Below are 19,501 nucleotides of genomic sequence, written 5' to 3' on the forward strand. Positions count from 1 at the left end.
GGTCTGATAGGCAGTCTCATTGCCCCCTTCTCAGAAGACTGGCTTATCTGCCCAGTCCTGAAGCTGTTCTTTGTTGGGTCTGCCTTTCCTTTTTACGAGGTGATNCATTAGCTCAAGAAACCATCAAATCACCCTAGAAGCACGGGAGATTTTCAGTCCTGGGAAACTACTACTCTGTGAGGTTGCATTTGCATCCCAAGGATACCCAGCAACAGAGCGGTGGTATTGGTGTGAGTTTCTCTACTTGGCGCTTCATCTCGGATGTCTCTGATCAAGAAAGTGGGGCCTCCATNTAGGAGGTATCATGGGAAGTGACCATGAGCGTTGAAGGAAGTTGCAGCATGTGAATCAGGGTGACATATTTGGACTTAGCCAAGAGTCATCCTTGGGGCTCTCGGGGGAAGCAAAGCAACTTCTTGAATCTGGAATCTGCAGCCCGTGGGAACTCTGAGATTCCTTCCCGGCACTTGCCCTGTCTTCTCCCACAGGAATCAGGCCAACTGTGCCTGGGCTGTATGTGGGAAGAAGCTCTTCCTTGTGGGCAGAAGACTCAGGAAGCAGCCACAGCTGCCAAGCCTCATGTNTACCAGTTACCCAGGGAAACCGCCCCTGCCTCACCTAGCTACCTTTAAGGATGCTCTGCGCATCCATCCTTCACTCTCTAGCCACCTTTAAGATTNNTCTGCACAGCTGGAGAACGCAAATCCAAATCCCTGAGCAAGATCTGAACTCTGAAGTCCAAAACGGGGTCCTTGGTGCATTTCCTCAACTCCTTTCTGGTTAGAGGCCTGAGCTAGCAGATCATGTCTGAGGAATGTAAAACTTAGTCTGTAGGGAGTGATGGGACCAAGGAATCTCTGGTGGATCTATGCTCAGGAGCAAGCCATACCCTGCTCGCCACTCTTGTTTTATGTGTGTGTGAGGGAGGCAGTCTGAGTATTCCTAGGTTACAAAACAGCTCAGAGTCTAGCTGTGCTGCCCCCTCTATGCCCACTTCCTTCTAGGGCTCCCATTTCCCATTGCCCTTCCTGGACAGAAGTCAGGGCTTCTTGGCTTCCATGGATCTTGAAACCTCATTTAAGTGAGACTCTAGGTTTGTCCATCATGATTACAGTTTGTGAATCACACAGATCTTCCAGAATGATATAAAGCCAGGAGACTCCTAGGATGGAAGTGCCCAACATCTGTGGGGTCCAGCTACTACTCTATATATCACCACATTACCATTACTACAGGGAACGAATGGTGAGGCAGGTCCCCGACATGTTTATACTCTCAGTGCAGTCAGTGGAGCTCCCTTTGACCTCCTGATACACACATTGCCTGGAACACTCTGTTCGTTGGTCATAAGAACTCGGCCTTAGAGTAACTGCCTTCCTTTTTAGGTCATAGTCCCATTCCCTGCTTTCCTTGGCTCTAAGAGAGGCTCCAGGCCCTCTGACTATTTCCTGCCTGTCTACAGGCCTCTGGGGTACAGAGTTCAGCAGAGCCTCAGGTTCTAGGTGGGCAGGCAAGCCAGTTGAGTCACTGCACATGAATTTGTGAGGTCATGTCAGCCAGCCACATCATCTTCCCCTTGGAATCGGGACATGGAGCACAGGAAATGGGTGGTTACAGGGTCTCTAGTGTCCCTGAGACACATGTGAAGGGGAATGGAAGCAGTGGTCTGAAAGGTGGAGAGAGTGGTCACCCCACCCAAGATGGGAGTGCCCTCTGAGCATGCCTAGAAGAGATGCCTCCACTGAGTTGGGCCACCCCTGTGATTCTCTCTCAGTTCTCTTTGTCAAAAGGCTCCTGCCTAAACATATCAGTGATACTTCCCAGCGTCTTCTGCAAAGCTCAAGAAACGAGTCTGGCTACAGTGCATTTATTGAATGAGCTAATTGAAGTGAGTTAAATGGTGGGTATGGGTAAGTAAGGGGCACTCGAGTGTCTTCATAGGTAGGTTAGTCCCACAACATCGAAGTTTGTAAAGGCATGGCAGATATTTGTTTCTGAACAAAACTTTACTAATTTATGATATAAAATTATTGCTTTAAACTTATAATGAATATATGGGGCTAGAGAACAAGTAATGAATGCTTAGTCAGGTTCTAGTCTTAATGGAAAGCCATAGAAAGAATTCTGCTATAACTCCTTAAGTTTTATCAACCTATGACATAAAACTACTGCCTTAAACTTACTATTAATTTATAGAATGTAAAAATGCTTTAAAAAATCATATGATCAATTATCTTGAGAAGGTATAAAAACTAAGAACAACAATAAATTGGTGGCATAGACTTTTTCTGGTTAATCCAGTACATACCTTGCCTTGGCCAGAAGTTCCCTGGTTCATCAGTTCCCTGATGGTCAGGGCCAGGCCCTGACTCTCCCCTAAACAGTGTCAACAGCTAAGGAATCGAGTGTTCAAGTACATGAGCCATCACATTCTGCCCCTGCATCTCATATGTTCATGGCCATCTCATGAGGCAAAGTGCATTTACAATTAGTCCAACTTCAAAAGGTCCATTAGTCTTTAAATCTCTTAACAGTGTTCAAAAGTGCCAATTCCACTGTCTGTTTGAGACTTAAAGTGATCTTTTAATTTTAACTCTCTGTAAAATTTAAAAATCAAGCTACATACTTCCAACAAAAACTGACATAGAGTATACATTATCATTTCCCAAAGGGGGACTGAGGACATCATGAGCAAAGACTGGACCAAAGCAAGGCCAAAACACAGCAGAACCAACACCAATTCCCACAGCCTTATATCTGGTTCTAGAGCTTACGTTTCAAGGGCCTTAGATGACTCTGACCCTTCAGCTTTTGCTGTTCATAAAACACATCTCTCTCTTTGGTTTGTTGAACTCCCTGTATGCAGCTAACCTTGATAGATGTCACATGGTTCAAGCATCTCTATCGACCTGGGCTTCACCTTCACAATATCACTCAGTGGAATCTCAGGGATTCTGATCTTATCTCATGTGTCTTGGCCTCAGTGGCTTTCTAAAACCATAGAGGAAGACTCCATGACACCTCTTCCTCCCCCTGCCACATTGTTGCATCTTTCTGTTCTCCAAAACCAGTACCCTGCAACTTGGGATGGACCCTCATCCCCTTGGGCCATAGTCACACTAGTTTCTGAATACAGTTGCTTTATGGGAGCATGAAACTAATTAGGCCACTTTCCTTCCACAAACTGGACCTGTGTATCTGTTGGGGGCGGGCACCCTGCCTTGGAGGTACCTTTTCCATCCTTTCAGTGCCAAGCAGGTATTCTTCTTTCTAATGGCCACTGCATTGTCTTTAGCATGCTACTTTAAGTCTTAAGCTCTCTAGTGCTCATTTCATTTGTAAACTGTACACTTATTTCATTCTTTCACACTTGTGGCTCTTTTTCACTGTAGATAAGAATAGTGAGTAATGACCATTCTACAGACTTTATGCTATATCATTTTCAAATTCCCTCCTTCATTATGCTTTAGGTTAACTTCACAGAAGTTTTCAAGTGATGGGAAAAACACATACCTGAAACTTTGGCACTGCCTAGATGAAAAATGTCAAGATAGAGATGGTTTCTAAAAAGAGTTCCAGTATCACATGAAGTAACACTGGTAATAGCAAATAGGATTCCATAAAATTAAAAATTTCTTTTGCCCAGTGAGAAGTATCCATAGAACGGACAGGCTTCAGAATAAATACTTTATTAGCTATATTTTAGGTATATAGAATATCTAAAGAACTTCAAAAGTCAAATGCCCCAAACCAAATATTTCAATCAACAAAACAGTTCTCAAATGAAAAACTACAAATGGTCAATAAACATTTTAAAACCAATTTAACATCCTTAGCCTTAAGGTAAATATCAAGTTAAAATAGCTTCTAGATTCATTTTCATCCCAGTCAGAATGACTAATATTAAGGAAACAAATGGATACAAATGCTAGGGCAGATGTGGGCAAAAGGGAACCCTTACTTGCTGGTGGTTGGAATGTAACATGCTTACTATGGAATTCAGTGTGGATGCTGATTGCAAGAACTAAAAATGAAGATACCATGTGACCAAATTGTTAGATCTGAGTATAAAATCCAAAGAACTCTTAGGCACTATTCCAGACACACTTCCACAACCACGTTTATCAATGCCCCACTCACAATGGCTAAGAAACTGAGCCAGCCTAGATGGTGATCAACAAAGGAATCAGTAAAAAAAAAATGGTGTAGCATATATACAGAATGGGAAATTTTCAGACGTAATGAACAATAAAATCATGACATTGGCAAGAAAGTCAATGGAAATGATGTTATGTTAAGCAACTTAGATTCAGAAAGTCAAACAGCATTATTTTCTTTCACCTATCTATCTGTCTGTGTGTGTCTATCACATCTGGAACAGTTGTTTTCCCTCCTTTTTCTCCTCCCAGCCACTCCCCCCACCTTACCCCTCCCTCCCATCCACTCCTCCTCTGTTTCCCTTCAGAAAAGGTCAGGCTTCTCATGGATATCAATCAGCCATGCCATATCAAGGTGTAGTAAGACTAGGTACCTCCTCCCCTATCATACTGGGACCATGGCAGCATGAAGGCAAACATACTTCTAGAGAAGTAGCCTAGAGTTCTACATCCAGAACCACAGGTAGCAGAGAGACAGAGACTGGACCTGGCTTGGATTCTTGAAACTTCAAAGCTTACCATCAGTGACACACTTCATCCAAGACCACATCTACTCCAAAAAAAGCCACGCTTTCTAATTTCCTCCCAAGTAATACCACTCCCTGATGACTAAGCATTCAAACAAATGAACCTGTTAGAAACATTCTTATTCAAACCACCACAGTGTCCATAGGAGCCAGCCCTGTGAATCTGCTTCAGGATGCCCAGGAATGAATGTGGTGAAAGTGGATGTATGGAGAGAGGTGCAAGGTGGAAGTTTTCATTCCTGGCCCTTCTGGTTCATGGCTACTACAGGCAAAGAAGAATCCAGGGCACAAAATGCAAAAGTAACTTTTATTATGAAAATAAACAGGCATTTCTCAGGAGAAATACACAGAGCAAGTTACCTAGTTGCGGGGGTGGTCTATGTTGCCTGGCTTACATGTTAACTTTGGCCGGGCTTACAGCTGGGGTCATAGGTAAGGAACAGAGAAACAAGAGTGTGGACAAGGGGAAGATAACATCCAGCCATGTGTTTTTATGTCATTGTTTGAAGAATTCCTTTGGGATCTTGCACTTGGTCTGGAACAATAGAGTTAGGATGTTAGACGCGCCCACTGCCCTGAGTTCCATCCCCTGGTCACCTAGACTCTATCTTGTTGAATGCTTAGAGAGAACTTATCTGTTACCCACTTGATTCCCAGACCTCACCTGGAGCATAGTGAAGACTTTAGCAGCTCTGGTATAGTCCCACTTATTGTCCTCAAGGCACCTGAGATGGAAGAAAGACAGCAGACTTCCAATACTACTGTAGGAAAGATTCACTGGCTGCAAATGCCACCACATGACCTATGCTACTCAGTATTCTGGGAAATATGTGTGTCAGATTGAGCACCATGATAGTAGTGGGGGAAGACCTGATAGAGCCTAGGAGAATTCAAGGCAGACATGTAAGGGTATTCCTATGAACAGTGAATATCTATCCTGTACCTCTTTTTAAAAAGAAGCTTAAGAAAATAAAATGTGGAAATTAAAAAGAAAATTCTCTGCCATAGTTTTAAATTTAAGATGTATGACAGATCTCAGGATGTTTACTATTTCAAGTGCATGTCTCTCAGTCATTTCCTAGTAGATTCACAAGACTCTCTGCCAGCCCTAACTAATTCCAAAACTGTTCTGTTGCTGCAAAAGAAAACCCTTTAATAGCTGGAGCTCAGTCCCTACCCTCCCATCTCATCCAGAGACTAGCAACTTCTACTGTGCTTTCAATTGCTAGTAATTTTCCCATCCCAAATACTTTTAATAAACGATCTTAAACAAATAAAATGGCCCTAGGTGACTGGATTCATTCACCGAGTCCAATTATTTTCAAATTTCAACATGTCAGACCTCATGTAGGGTCCATATTCACTTTTATGACTGAACTGAACTGTGATGTGTACCATATTATTTATTCATTCATCTTGGAGAAACAGTTGAGATGTTTGCCAAATATAAATAACAGTGCTATAAACATACAAGCTTTGGACTAAATAAGTTTTGTTCTTTGCAGCCTATATTTCATAATGGGATTATTAGGCCATGTGGCAACTCCATGTTTAACATTTTGAGGACTGATATGACAGACCCCACTCCTACCAGATCTCCCAATCTCACTCTCTCCCTCCCTGTCTCTCTCCCTGTTTTTATCTTTGTCTTGTTGTCTCTTTCTCTCTGTGTCTCCCTCTCTGTGTCTCTGTCTCGGTATGTGTGTGAGTGTGTGTGATTTAGTAATCTAAGCACCTCTTAATTCAACGAAGGTAACACTTAAGATGAACAATGACATTCTGGTGGCAGTCATCTGTGAAAAAGTGTGTTGGTGGTGGGAACTAAAGCCAGGTCCTCAGGAAAAGTACCCAGTGTCTGTCACTGCTAAGTCAAAGCTTTAGACTCTTTCTCAATTCTTGCAAAGAAACCATTAGGCACTTTGAGTGGAATTTCAAGGAAAGTGAAGATTCTTCTGGACAGCATTTGCATTGTCATACCTGTGAACATGGAAAAAATCCTTTCCCATTATTTGGGTCATCTTTCATTTTTTTTAAGACATATTTTTCAGACATGAGAGTCTGAGCTACATGTATGCTGCAGGGGGTAGATGAGAGGGTGCTGAGCACACATAGTCTCAGTGAGTGCAGATGTGTGAGCACAGTGGTGCATGTGTGGAGGTCATAGGCCATCCATGTGGTGTGTGGTCCAGACCCATGTGCAGTAAAGCAATTTTACACACGGCCACATTTCCCTGCTCTCTTTTGTTTAATTTGTGTTGAAGTGTTTTACTTATTTGGATGTTGTTCTAAATGGTGCTGCTTTTCTAAATTCACTCTTGGTCTATTTACTCCAAGTATATAGAAGCATAATTTATTTCCATACATTAATCTTATATCCTGCAACCATGCTGAACTTGCTTATTAGTTTTAGGGGTTTAATGTAATGAATTCCTTTGGATTTTCCAAGTGGAATGTAATGCCATTTGAGATATGGACTATTTTTAAAAATTCTTTACCTACACTATTACAAAATGATAATCTTTTTTTTCACTGTGCTTCCTCCCCCCCCCCTACTTTAAAGGGCAGATGTAAAATATAGTTTGTTTTTACATGTTGTGTGAGATTTCGTTATTCTTTTCCAACCTCAGCCCCACTCCCATCCTGTCCACATTTATAGCACAAACTTACTTCTGAGACCATTCAAGTTTCATCCCCGACTGGGTGGAGAAAGCCTGCACCATTCTTTGCTGCTCTTGAGAAAGGACAAGCTTGAAGTTGGAGTATGATGTGGGTGAGGGTATGACAAAGGCACTATGGATCTCTTCAGAGCTTGGATTCCTCACAAAAAGCTGGTCATTCACAATACACATGCTGGAGGAAAATCAGTCCCTGAGACAACTGGACGGGTGGACACTCCACCCTACACCCCCATAGCCCCAGACAGGATCCTCTTTAACCCCTGATACTTAGCAACTGGATTCCTCCTATGCTCCTGCTTAGACTGCCTAGTGAAATGCTTTGCTTGTACCCAGAGAACACCACCCCTATCTCCTCCTAGGGAGGGATTGTCTACCACCTTCACTGGATTTGGAGACTTAATCCCCCATACGTTTCTTTCACCTATACAAGAGAAAAAGAACCTGGTTAACCTTATTTCCATTTTTAGAGGAAAAAAACCAGTCTCCTGAAGAGATCAGTTCATTGGGCCAAGGTGACAGTGAATGTTAGGCTTAGGAAGAAAACTGGGATTCCAACCCTGGAGCCCCTAATCTTAACTGCTAGGGTACATTGTTCCTTGGATCCTCCTCTTTGGGATTTCCACCCACAGTACTGCACTCACTTTGAACTCCTGCCAAGGACAGCAATGAAGATCCTCATGAAGGCACGAACACATTCCTTGGAGGTACCCTCTATTTTGTGGACAAGAAAAGCATCCTTACTACAGTTACACACACGTTTTGCACCCTCGCAGAATATTCCTCAGTCAGGGCATTATGCTGAAAGGGCCCAGGACCACTCAACTAGGAGCCAGGGGGCTGTGGTGGAAAGGGGGGCAGGCAACAAGGGGAATAATCCACTAATATTGATGGGTCTCCTGACACATTCTGGACCCTGTGAAAAATAACTTCCAATGTTCACTTGGGCTGGGATTCCCATCTGTCTGGGGTGGAGGGTCATTAGCACCATTTGCAAATGGGGAAATGCAGAGGCTAAGCAACTGGCCCAAAGTCACAGAGTAAGGATCTGGAATGAGAGCCAACAAACCCTGCAGCCCATGTGCTCTCCCTCACCCAGGAGCTGTGCTGCAGACAAGCACAGACCTCCATCAGACCAGGACGGCCAGCAGGCAGGAGAGCACCCAGGAAGGCACACAAGGAGAGGAGCTGGGGGAGCTCTCAGAGATGCACATCCAGGTCAGGAAGCAAGAAGGGATCTGGAGAGAGGATTNTACAAGCACTCACCTTCCTTGAACAACCCACAAACAGAGAAGCAGAGCATCGTTTCCTGAAAGGGAAGAAGGCACAGAGGGGCTCAGGGTCCTGCATAACTTTCTAACCATGTAGGAAAATGCCTCCAGGTAGAAGCTATTGCTTACCATCTGGAAACAGATGTTCACTTGGAAAGAGCTGAAGGCATGTAGAGTTTGGGGAAATCCCCTCAGACACTCCACAATGTCCTGTTTTGTGTACTTCAGTAGCTGCCTCTGAATGCCTACACAGGATTGAAAAAACAAAGTCTATTATGCTCTGTGATTACCTCCTTCACACCCCGAGTTCATGGACTCTGCCAGGTCTTCCTCAGCACACACTTACGGAACTCCTTGAAACTCTTCATATCATTTTCATCCTTGAAGTACTCACACATGCTATTCCTAGAAGAAAAGAGTCTTAGGGGAGGGGTCCAGCCATTGCAGATGCTTCCTGGGAGTCAGTTGTGTCTATTTGGTTCTGGGAGTGGGGGGGGGGGTGGATTCACACTGCTCCAGAACAGAGCATTAAGTGTGATACTCACAGATCTGGATCACTGGGGTTGAAGGGAATGGTCAGGGAGAAGCAGGCCTGGTCATGGTAAATGTTCAGGAGACCCTGTCGCTCTTCAGAGTCGTACATCAAGTAATACCTGTGGAGTATAGACGTGGGTAGAAGGAGCTATTTCAGTGGTCTGGACAACAGATGTGACCTAAAGAGGTCTCTGAGCAGATCCATGCTAAGGTGACCCAACCCCTTCCCTTCCTCAAGGTCCTATGCACACTTACTCTCGCAGGAATTTCTGTACTTGATTCTTTATCACCTCTGAACCCTTAAAGATGTCCTACAACACAAAGCCATTTTAGACAATGCATCTACTAAGCTACACAGGCAACAGCATAAATCTCTCTTGGTCCTTCTTCCCCACCTTGCAGGGCTTCATTAACTGGCGTTCTTCATTGTTCATTACAGTTGGTAGTAATAACTTCCTGCCATCCTGAGGAGAAGAGGAAGACAAGTCTGAAATGCATGCAAGGGAGGTACCCCTGGATATCCATGGAGATGAAGAGACCCAAGGGGGTAACCTTCAGTCAGAGACCAGGTGCAAAGTGGCTAGGAAACTCCCTGGGATGTGAGGTTATGGTGGCTGTCTGAATTATGGGGTACTGCAAGCATCTTTCACATGTGGTTTGTAGGAGTGTTTCTGTGTGGGGGGTCTATGTGGGTCCTGTGGTTGGTTTCTGGAACAACATTTAGGCTTTTTTTTTCTTTAGAATCCATGTCATTGAAACTGACCAGCTGCCTCAGGCATAGATTATCTAGGCAAGATACAAATGGGGCTGGGATTAAGTGTGCATCTCAATCATGTGAGGAAGACAAGACAATGATGAGGGCAGGAACATACCAGGTATGACAATTCCGGAAAACATTCCAGGACTGCACTGTTAAAAAAAAAGCCACAGAAATGATTGACAGTTCAGATTTGGGTAGCATTTCTTCCCTGCTCCTACCCCACCATTGGTTTTCCCTCCACTTCTTTTCCAGCCCGTTCCCCACCAACAGACCCCTGGGTAGCTTCTACCTACATCACACTGGCCCCCTCTCCAGGGCCATTAGAAACCACATTGAGAGGTCAGCCTCCAGGGCTTCCTCCACTCCTTGCCTCCCTCCTCTTCCTCAGTCTCCACAGAAGACCCTGCCACTTTTCAAGGTGTGTAGGATTCTTGGAGATGCTGAGAGATGAAGGTGGGGGAGTCAAGAATCAGGATGGGGAAAGGAGATGTCAGTGGGATAGTAGATGGTGACAGAAAGGGAGTGAGGGGGTAAGGGAGGTTTGTAAGAGACAGGAGAGAAGAGGAAAGGACACAGAGAAGGCAATGAAAAGGGAATGAGAAGGTGCTGTCTGGTGTAGTGGGTTGAGATAGCAGGGGACAAAGGGGTTCACCTGCTGCTATGCTTTCCTTCACATGTGTCTGGCTAGCCCAGGGACCCAAAGCAGCAATGAAAGCATGCAAGCTACTGAGGCTGGCATGAAGACCCATACTGCTCTCTGAGTGATCTGGGGACTGAGAGCTTCCCTGGAGGCAAGAATCATTTCCCAGAAGCTGAAGAAGTGATAGGTGAGTCCTCAACTCAGTATGCTATGGCTGGGCTGTGGGCTTCTCCAAGGAATCAAGTTGCTTGTTTCAGACTACCCAAGGCTCCTCTTAGATGCTAGGTAGGATGATGATCAAGGAAGTTTGGTCCATAGGGAGGGAGGGACAGAAGGAGGGATGGAGGTTTCTAGGAAGCCAGGGACTTCTTTCTCCTTAACCTCTTCTTCCCTCTCCCTTCCCTTCCTGCTCCAGGAAGCAAGTCTTCAGCTCCCCAGTCATGGCCCACTTTGGATCCCTGATGTAGAGAGCAGAGGTCCCCCAACCCAAAGGAAGATAGAGATCCCAGCAGTAGTCTCGAGGAAGTGATGTCCACATCAGCATCAGCCAGGACCTCAGCTGGGGTAGGACAACCTCTAGGGCATCCTGGGACAGATGAGGGAACCATTCAGGAACAAGGTCGGAAGGAAGGCTCCTCTCAGGACTGGGAAGGAGGCCTGGTGCTGTTGAGATGCTCAGGGGGGTCTTCTGGAGGAAGCTTAAAACTCACACAAGTGAAACCCAACCCAACCCATGCTAGGTGAGGTGGGGCAGACAGGATAGTCGCAAAGGAAGCCTGTGAGCAAAGCCTGGAGTACAGAAACAGGGCAGAGATCAGGCCCTGTGGTCCTCCCTGAAGACCAGGGCTGCCTCCTCCCACAGAGAGTCTCTCAGGCCACCAGGGGGCTATGGAAAGAGATGTCCCTTCCTATGTACCTTACATAGGAAGATCTGTCTTGGAAGGTGCTGCACAACGGGTTCCCTTCTAGCCACAGCTGTTGCAGCTTCAGCCCTTTCATCTTCTCCAACTCCCATACTGTTTTCAGCTGAGGAAAATGGGAGAGAACTGGTAAAGATATTCCAGGCCAAGACAGCCATTAAAAGTTCAGAACACATACCTCCCTGCTCCCCCTCATGGTTTGCTTTGCCTGTCTAATGCTGTCAAGTACCATAGTCTACACTACTAACCTATCCTTAACCCCAGTCTCTTCTCACCATGTTTTTGGAGAGGTTCAGGATCTTGAGGTGTGGTGCCTTCTTTACCACATCAAACAGGCTATCTAATTGGAACAGTTTGTTGCTGCTCAAGTTCAAGGACAACAGCTTTGGGGAGCAAGAGTTAGAGTGATCGTTACTGTTGAGAGCCTTGGGGACAGACCTGCTCTTCACCCCATCCTTTCTGGCCTTCCACACAAGCATCAACCCATACCCTAGGAAAATCCTCTTGGATGATCTGAAGGGTGGCAGCCATGCAGCTTCGGCGGTTCAGGATCATGTCTATGTTGTGTTTCATCAAGTCTTCGGGAAGAGGAGAGAAAGAAATCAGAAGGTAGGGAGAAGCCTGTCTGACACCAGACCCAGCACAGTCCCCTTTCCAGACTACCACATGTATATCTTCTTCCTAGGCGGATCTGTGAGCCACAAATATCCCTGTCAGCCATACCTGGATCAAAGCGGAGCTTTTTGAGGCAGAGAGCATGCTGGAAAACATCGTATCTTTTCCTCATGGTCAGCTGCAGAGACACAGATGGAAAGGGTAGCTCTGTGGTGTCATGGGTTATGGTGTTGGGAACATCATGGACTGGGGATGGGGGTCGCGGAAGGGGAGACCTGGATCTGGGAAGTGAATACACACACAGGGCCTTCAGGCTGCTTTACCTTCAGCTGCTCCATTTCTTCTTTTGTGAACCTATTCTGCACAGAGTAGGGTGCAACCGAGGGATTGACAAAAATAGGTATCTATGGGGAGGAGAGATATAGTGAACACTAGGAACTCTAATCCCAAAGATTATGCTCCAGTTCCATGGTATGTGTCAGGGCTAGGTACAGAGATTGTCTCCAGCACACACCTTATGAAAGTCCTCGTTATATATCTTATAGCTGACATCCTTCAAGGCAGAGGCAATGCTAGGGTCCGGGACAAAGAACTGGATCCGGTGTTTGTCGAAATGGAACTACACAGAGGGGAGAGCAGAAGTGAAAGTGTCAGAAGCCACTGATCCCTACAGAGCCTGGCCTCCCAGTCAATCCTCCAAGCCACCCCTGCTCTTACATCCACGGGTGTGAAGGGCACGCTGCAAAGGCTCTGGATTGAATTCATTAGCTGCGTCTTGTCATACTTCCTCCCACATGGAACCTACATTTACAAATAAGGAACAAGAGAGAAGAGCTACACCATGGAGTCTTGGTGGAGAGCAGACACACTCTGAATGTTCTTTCCTGACCTTCTACAAAGACCTTCCACAGGATCACTGACAGGGTTCCTTGTTTTGTGCTAAACACAGTTTTAGATTCATAAGCTCTTCAAACAGTAACTCTTCTCCCTCCAGGTAATTAACTTATCTTGTTTGCTGTGGTTTTCCTTCTCTTGGATTTCAGAAAAATCCGATGCAGATATCACCAAGACACTCACCGTGACCTTGAACCAGCTCCCCAGTGCTCCATCTTCGGTGGACTGCCCTGCTTCTCTCTGTTCAGGTTTGTCATCTCTCAACACTGTGACATGGATTTGGTCCTCCATATGCTCTTCCTCCCTACTCCTAGGTTGCCCAGCATAAGGTGCACTATGAGAGGGATAGGGGGTGCCAGTGAGTGCTAAGAAAGTCTTGTATGCATCCACCCTTCCATCACTGGTGACACAGCTACAATTAGAATTTATCAGTCTCTATTCCACATCTATAGAGCAACAGATCTCCAGTTTTCCAGTGAGAGGAGACCATGAGGGAAGAGGAAGTGAAGGATTTGCCCAGTCCCAGGGACTATTACCTACTATACTAACCAAGCTGCCTGGTAACTTACTGTCTTACTGATGGGTTCCAGAGAACAGCTCTTATCTCCAGATTTCCACCATCACTCCGGGCTTTTAAAGGCAGAATCGTGTGCCCAGTATGCTCAGAATGATCGGTCCTCTTGCCAGCACAGCTCAGGGAAGAAACCTTGTCTTTCTTTCTTCCTAGGAGAACACAGATTTTACCATCATAATATTATGAAATGGGAAATGATGCAAGTTTGGAAGACACCTCAGTGATCCATCTACCACATCCAATGGGGCAGGGGAGGGTAATTAAAGTGACAGTTTCCCCCCTAAAGGGCCACAGTCACAGAACACAGCTTATAAGAAGAAGAGGCCATTTTAGCCCTTTTAAACATAGTAGAGCAGGATCTGTGATATATTCGGCCCGTGGCGTAGACACAAAGCTTGCATGAGAAGGCTGACCCAACCTGGCCTTATCCTGGGATTATGTAATTTAGCAGCCACACAATGGCTTGGAGTCCTACCCTCCCCACCTCACTGCAACATCCAATAATCCATTGAACTGACTGCTACAGTTAACAAGCTGTAAACTTCTTTGTTGCTGATATCCAAACTTTACTGACAGTGGAGACTAAGGCAGTAGCCCATTAATCTGTCACCAAATTACCTGATTATACCATCCACAGCCCTCGAGTTTGAGCTATTCAGATCACATGTCTTCTCTGTCCGGCCTACAATACTTTCAAGTACAGAGGACTAACCTTCCTAAACCCCACACTTGTGTTACAAAGGTCTGAAACAAAAACTGGAATGGCAAGTGTCAAAACAACTCCTAGTTGTACTGTGATTTGGTTGTACTGATCCCTGGTCTGATTTATTGCAGTCACAGAAATTACTGTTTGAGATTGCACACCTGCTACATGCTGAGGTCTGCTCCACAAGCTTGAAATTCTCTATGTTCACAAATTCTTCCAGGCAACTGAGAGCTGAACCAGTATATGCCTGTTCTTTGGTGAGGCATTCTGTTTATGCCATGTAGTTCACGCAGTACAGGAAGAATGGTGAGTACAGAGAATCTTCAAGCTTGTGGAGCAGTTTGTTGGATAATGCAGCCCTAGTTGTGTTGGTGAACTTTTTGTTGTATATGCCTGTACCTATTCACATCTTGGAGTTGTTTCCCTACCCCATCCCCATCCCCAACCCATCCCCATCCCCATCCCCATCTTGGAGTTGTTTCCCTACCCCATCCCCATCCCCAACCCAAACCGTCCCACCAAGCTTTCCTGCTGTACATCTGATTCGGTAGTAGGTTGCTTGAAATGCTTTCTGTTTTCTGATTGTTTGCTGTCTTAGTCTATCTTTTGAAATAACAACAGCCTCCTGTCTGTCCCCCTTGGCTGCCCTCAACAAAGGCATTTTGTACTATCAGTCACCAGGTGCCAGCAGCAGATAATGTTGGTATATTTGCCCGTGCTGTGGATACGAATGCTAGGAAGAGACCAGACTTCTCGCACGCACCTCAGTGTGAAAGGTTCTCTAGGTTTGTAAGTTGTAGATTGTGTTCTGCCATTATTCCACTTTGCCTCAAGGCACGTGTATGGATAAAATTTAGTTCACTTAGAGTCTACTCATCACAAACTGATGATGACTACAGCCCAGATGAACATCGCTGGGGACTCCAGGGATTTCATCACGTGACCCACTCTCAGGAGCTTTCGGTCACACACTGCAATGCTTTCCCTGTGTCAGTACTGGTACTGGCAATGAATCTAAGGGTGAAGAGACTCTTTGGGATATGCCTTCAGTTAAATGGGCTTGCTATCTTTGTTTCACAGGCTACATCTAAGTGCTAGGAAATTCTCCTAGCTCTGCCTTCAAAATCACACCACAGCCTACCTCACCTTTGCCCTGGCCAGGTCTCCTGGGTTACTCCAAGGCTACCTTTGCTTTTTTTTTTTTTTTTTTTCAGGCTCACTCAGACACTGTCTTCCACACACAGCAGGAAGAGTGTTTGCATTTTTGTAAGGCAAATATCAAATCTTGCCTATCCCACTGCTCAAAGTCCTGCAACTGGGTTGCAGCCCATCTTTTAAAGATCTGTGAGTCTATGATATCCAACCAAAACAAAACAAAACAAAATATAGCAACAAAAGACAACGTGATAGGTGGCATTAGGTAAATATTAGCAAACCAAATCATTTTCCTGAAAGTTCAAAAAGCAAAAGAAAGCGTCCAATTTTTAAGTTGGAGATGGGGCAGGGACAGGAGATGGCACAGTAAAGACAAAAGGAATAAAAGAGACTGCCTATTCCTGGGAGCCTGGAACTACGAAGCTTACCTGTGACTCCAGAACAACTTGAGAACTGTGGTGTACTGACACAGCATACAGTGAGAAACCCAACAGAAATTCAGAAGTGCTGGCTGCATGGTGTCCACATATGGAGTAGGACAATTCTAAACCATTGTATGGAACCCAAGACTACTTCCAAAACACTTCTACCATGGAATGGGCACATTTGAGCTGCTTAATGACCATAGTTTCAGATCCCATCTTCTGCAAGGCCCTCTGTGGTAACTCACAGAATACAGAACACATAAAGCGAACAGCTGCAGAGGGACTCTAAGGAAAGGGACACTGAGGACAAAATACATATTGGTGCCCATCCACTTACGGTATGCCCTGATACCCTACACCTGGCTACTGTTGATGCCACCAGAGTCAAAAGTAATAGACACCAAGAATATATTTTTAAAAAGCAATTAGGTGCCAGAGGGACACTCCAGTTGTTAGGAGCACTTGATTGATTGATTGATTGATTGATTGATATTTTTGCAGAGGACCTGGGCTTGGTTCCCAGCACCCACATCAGTAAAGTGCTGCTCCAGGGATTCTGACACCCTCTTTTGGCCTCTGATGACACGTTCAAGCATGTGGTACACACAGAGACAGGTAGGCTGGCAGGCAGGCACACATGGGTGTGCGTCAATAAAAAATGAATGGAAATTTAAAAATATTTAATAAATCAGTTAGTCTACTTACCCATGGGACTTTGCCAGGCATTAGTTGTTCCTCCAACACCAAAGGAACAGTGAACCTCTTTCAGGATACCATCAAGACACGTGTATGGATAAAATGTAGCTCACTTGGAGTCTGCTTATTACAAACTGATGATGAGTACAGCCCAGATGAACATCACTGGGACTCCAGGGCTTTCATCACGTGACCCACTCTCAGGCATGTTCCTCAGCTCCTGACTGTTCTGAATTCTGAATTCTGTCTACAGCACTGCCCAGGCTGTTGATGACAAAGCACCTCTGCTACAGTAGGGTGAGAATACAGAGAGATAGGCTGACTAACATTTGAGCTACAGCAACAACTGCTTGGTATAGGGCACAATGAAAACTTTTCACCTCCTAATGGTAAAGTTCCATGAGAATTGCATCCAGTGTTAGGTCTCAAACAGACAGAGTTGGAATGCCTATTTAACATATCAAAGCAGGCACTGGCAACCCGGTTCTCCCAGCATTCCTCAGGGCCCTCCTGGTTAGCATAGCCAGCCCCCTACCCTGAACTTCTCCAGCCCAGGCTCTGGGCTTCTCTATTCCCAGTTGCCATTCCTTATATAAGTCAGTCACTTTGGTTATCTGCCCTCTTTTGGTCTACACTTTACTTTCCTGGACTCTTGATCTGGCTCTGTGCAACCCCCTCTCTCCTCTCCTCATATGGCTCAAGATACTGTTCCCTCTGGACTCTCCCAGATGTCTCTGCCCTGGCTACACTCTCCCTTTTATCCACCATAAATTTTATCCTTCACCATACTTAGGAGCAGTCATGTTCTTCCTTCTTTATTCTTTTTATTTATTCACCCAGGGATCCTTTTTGGATCATGAATATTCAGTTCAGTGATGCTGGGTGATTCTCCCAGAATGTTTTGTCCTCCAAACTGGTAGAATCTGAGTTTTTATATTCCACTGATAATTCTACCTCACTCTCGTCAAGCACTCATGTACTGACTGAACCCTTTCTCAACTGATGGTAAATGATCTCGTTTCCTGGACATACTTCCTGCAGCAGAAGAAGATGAGGCTTTGTGCTAGCCACACCTGGATGTGAGAACTGAGTATCTTGGGCCAAGTGAAGAGAGATGCCTTGGGTAAGCTGGAGGAGGACTCTTGAACCCTAAGGTGCATGTATGCATGTGTGACTGTAGATGCATATGATAATACTTTTGTGAAGAACACTAAGCTTAGCACAGTAAGGTAAATACTACTTTAAGCAGACAGCTTTCTATAAGTCACCCTTGTCTCATTTCTAACTTTAAGGATAACTCCTATTTCCCTATCAAGGGTCACACAGAGGAGTTAGTCTCAAAACCTGTTGTCAGTTGCCAGGAATTCATTTGTTTATTATTATTATTATTATTATTATTATTATTATTATTATTATTATTATTTGCAGAGACTACTGTTGCCACTGTAGCTGAATCCTAGACACTTAATGTACTGGTTGTCTTCTTCCCTGGCTTGTCCACTGTCCTTAGTAAACAAATCACCAGACATGAATTAAATGGATGGAAGAATAGATTCATACCATCTCAAAATATGTTCCGAAAACATTAATACACCAAGGGCTCCTTGAAAGGGAATCCACTGCCAGGGAGTGGGAGAGACCCGAGAGCTACCTGTTGCTGTGAGCATACTATGTAAGCATAAACACAGCACGCAGGGGTGTGCTTACCTGTGCATCTGAAGGGCCCCTGCTTCTTTTCATTAGAGCTCATCTTTCTTGTCTTTTGGCCTTTGTAGTCTTCCAATGAAGCTTAGAAATAGAGAATTAGGAGGAAAATAGATTACTTAAATTCTGTCATACAGGGTATCACTTTGTATACCTTCTCAATCCCAGGAAGGAAAGCACCATGTTGCTCCATACTCAGCTTTCCCCATTCACTATCACCTACTGGGTGGACCGAAGGCATCAGTGGGAGAGGATGTACCTACTCCTGATGCTACTGGATGTCCCAAACCAGTTGTGGTACCGAAAGGGGACTTCCCCTTCTCAGAGGAGAGGGGAAGGGGGTAATGGGAGGAGGAGTGATTTGTGAGGGTGGGACTGGGAGAAAAGGAATGAGGGGACTGCAATCGGAATGTAAAGTGAATAAAAAAAAATCAATGAATGAGTAAAAAAGAGTCCCACAACAGAAGAATGGATACAGAAAATATGGTTCGTTTACACAATGGGATACTACCCAGCTATTAAGAGCAAGGACATCCTGAGTTTTGCAGGCAAATGGATGGAACTAGAAAATATCATCCCAAGTTAGGTAACCCAGTCACAAAAGAACACACATAGTATGCACTCACTGATATTAGCCAAAAAAAAAAAAGAAGTACAGAACATCCAAGATATTATCCACAGAACTCAAAAAGTTCAACAAGCTGAAGTGCCCAAGTGAGGATGCCTCAGTCCCACTTGGGAGGGAGGAGAAAGCAACCTCAAGGGGGGAGGGAGGGAGGGACCTGGGAGGGAAAGTGGATGGAGTGGGGGGTGGGAAGTGAGGGGAAAGGGGAAAGGGGAACCTGATATGGTATTGGGTGGGGAAAAGGACTGAAGCCCTGAGGGCCAGCAGAAAGAATGGAAACAGGCAACCTCAGGAGGGAGGAGATTGGGGGGAACCCTCCAGAATACACCAGAGACTTGGGAGGTGAGAGACTCTCAGGACTCAAAGGGAGGGACCTTATATGAAACACCCAGTTATAGGGAGAGGGAACTTATAGAGCCCACCTCCAGCAGGAAGACAGGGCATCAAATGAGGGATGAGCTCACATCTCTGACCCATAATTGTTCCTGAGTGAAAGAATTTCAGGGATGGAAATGGAGAGGAGCCTGAGGAAAAGAATGTTCAGTGACAGGCCCAAAGTGGGATCCAGCTCAAGGGGAGGTCCCAAGGCCTGACACTATTACTGAGGCTATGGAGTACTCACA

At 45.2% G+C, this 19,501-nt stretch overlaps 1 protein-coding gene across 1 annotated transcript in view; it reads right to left on the reverse strand.

The window, feature by feature from the left end:
- Window positions 1–4,972: 4,972 nt before the first annotated feature.
- LOC110313920 (nuclear RNA export factor 2-like) overlaps window positions 4,973–19,501 on the reverse strand; it is an 18,644-nt gene continuing 4,115 nt past the window's right edge. Inside the window, exons 2-23 of the mRNA XM_021188388.1 lie at window positions 18,257–18,337; window positions 16,559–16,588; window positions 13,563–13,716; window positions 13,177–13,327; window positions 12,817–12,900; window positions 12,614–12,718; window positions 12,423–12,503; window positions 12,208–12,277; window positions 11,974–12,062; window positions 11,760–11,867; window positions 11,481–11,590; window positions 10,037–10,073; window positions 9,560–9,628; window positions 9,420–9,475; window positions 9,176–9,283; window positions 8,977–9,035; window positions 8,760–8,875; window positions 8,626–8,668; window positions 8,004–8,073; window positions 7,352–7,534; window positions 5,349–5,409; window positions 4,973–5,219 (exon numbers count right to left, since the gene is read on the reverse strand). Of these exons, the coding sequence (XP_021044047.1) occupies window positions 5,181–5,219; window positions 5,349–5,409; window positions 7,352–7,534; window positions 8,004–8,073; window positions 8,626–8,668; window positions 8,760–8,875; window positions 8,977–9,035; window positions 9,176–9,283; window positions 9,420–9,475; window positions 9,560–9,628; window positions 10,037–10,073; window positions 11,481–11,590; window positions 11,760–11,867; window positions 11,974–12,062; window positions 12,208–12,277; window positions 12,423–12,503; window positions 12,614–12,718; window positions 12,817–12,900; window positions 13,177–13,327; window positions 13,563–13,716; window positions 16,559–16,588; window positions 18,257–18,299 (1,866 nt within the window). The 5' untranslated portion in view covers window positions 18,300–18,337 and the 3' untranslated portion in view covers window positions 4,973–5,180. The remainder of the gene's footprint in view (window positions 5,220–5,348; window positions 5,410–7,351; window positions 7,535–8,003; window positions 8,074–8,625; window positions 8,669–8,759; window positions 8,876–8,976; window positions 9,036–9,175; window positions 9,284–9,419; window positions 9,476–9,559; window positions 9,629–10,036; window positions 10,074–11,480; window positions 11,591–11,759; window positions 11,868–11,973; window positions 12,063–12,207; window positions 12,278–12,422; window positions 12,504–12,613; window positions 12,719–12,816; window positions 12,901–13,176; window positions 13,328–13,562; window positions 13,717–16,558; window positions 16,589–18,256; window positions 18,338–19,501) is intronic.

This window comes from Mus pahari, chromosome X (assembly GCF_900095145.1).
Source record: "Mus pahari chromosome X, PAHARI_EIJ_v1.1, whole genome shotgun sequence".
Classification (NCBI taxonomy): domain Eukaryota; kingdom Metazoa; phylum Chordata; class Mammalia; order Rodentia; family Muridae; genus Mus; species Mus pahari.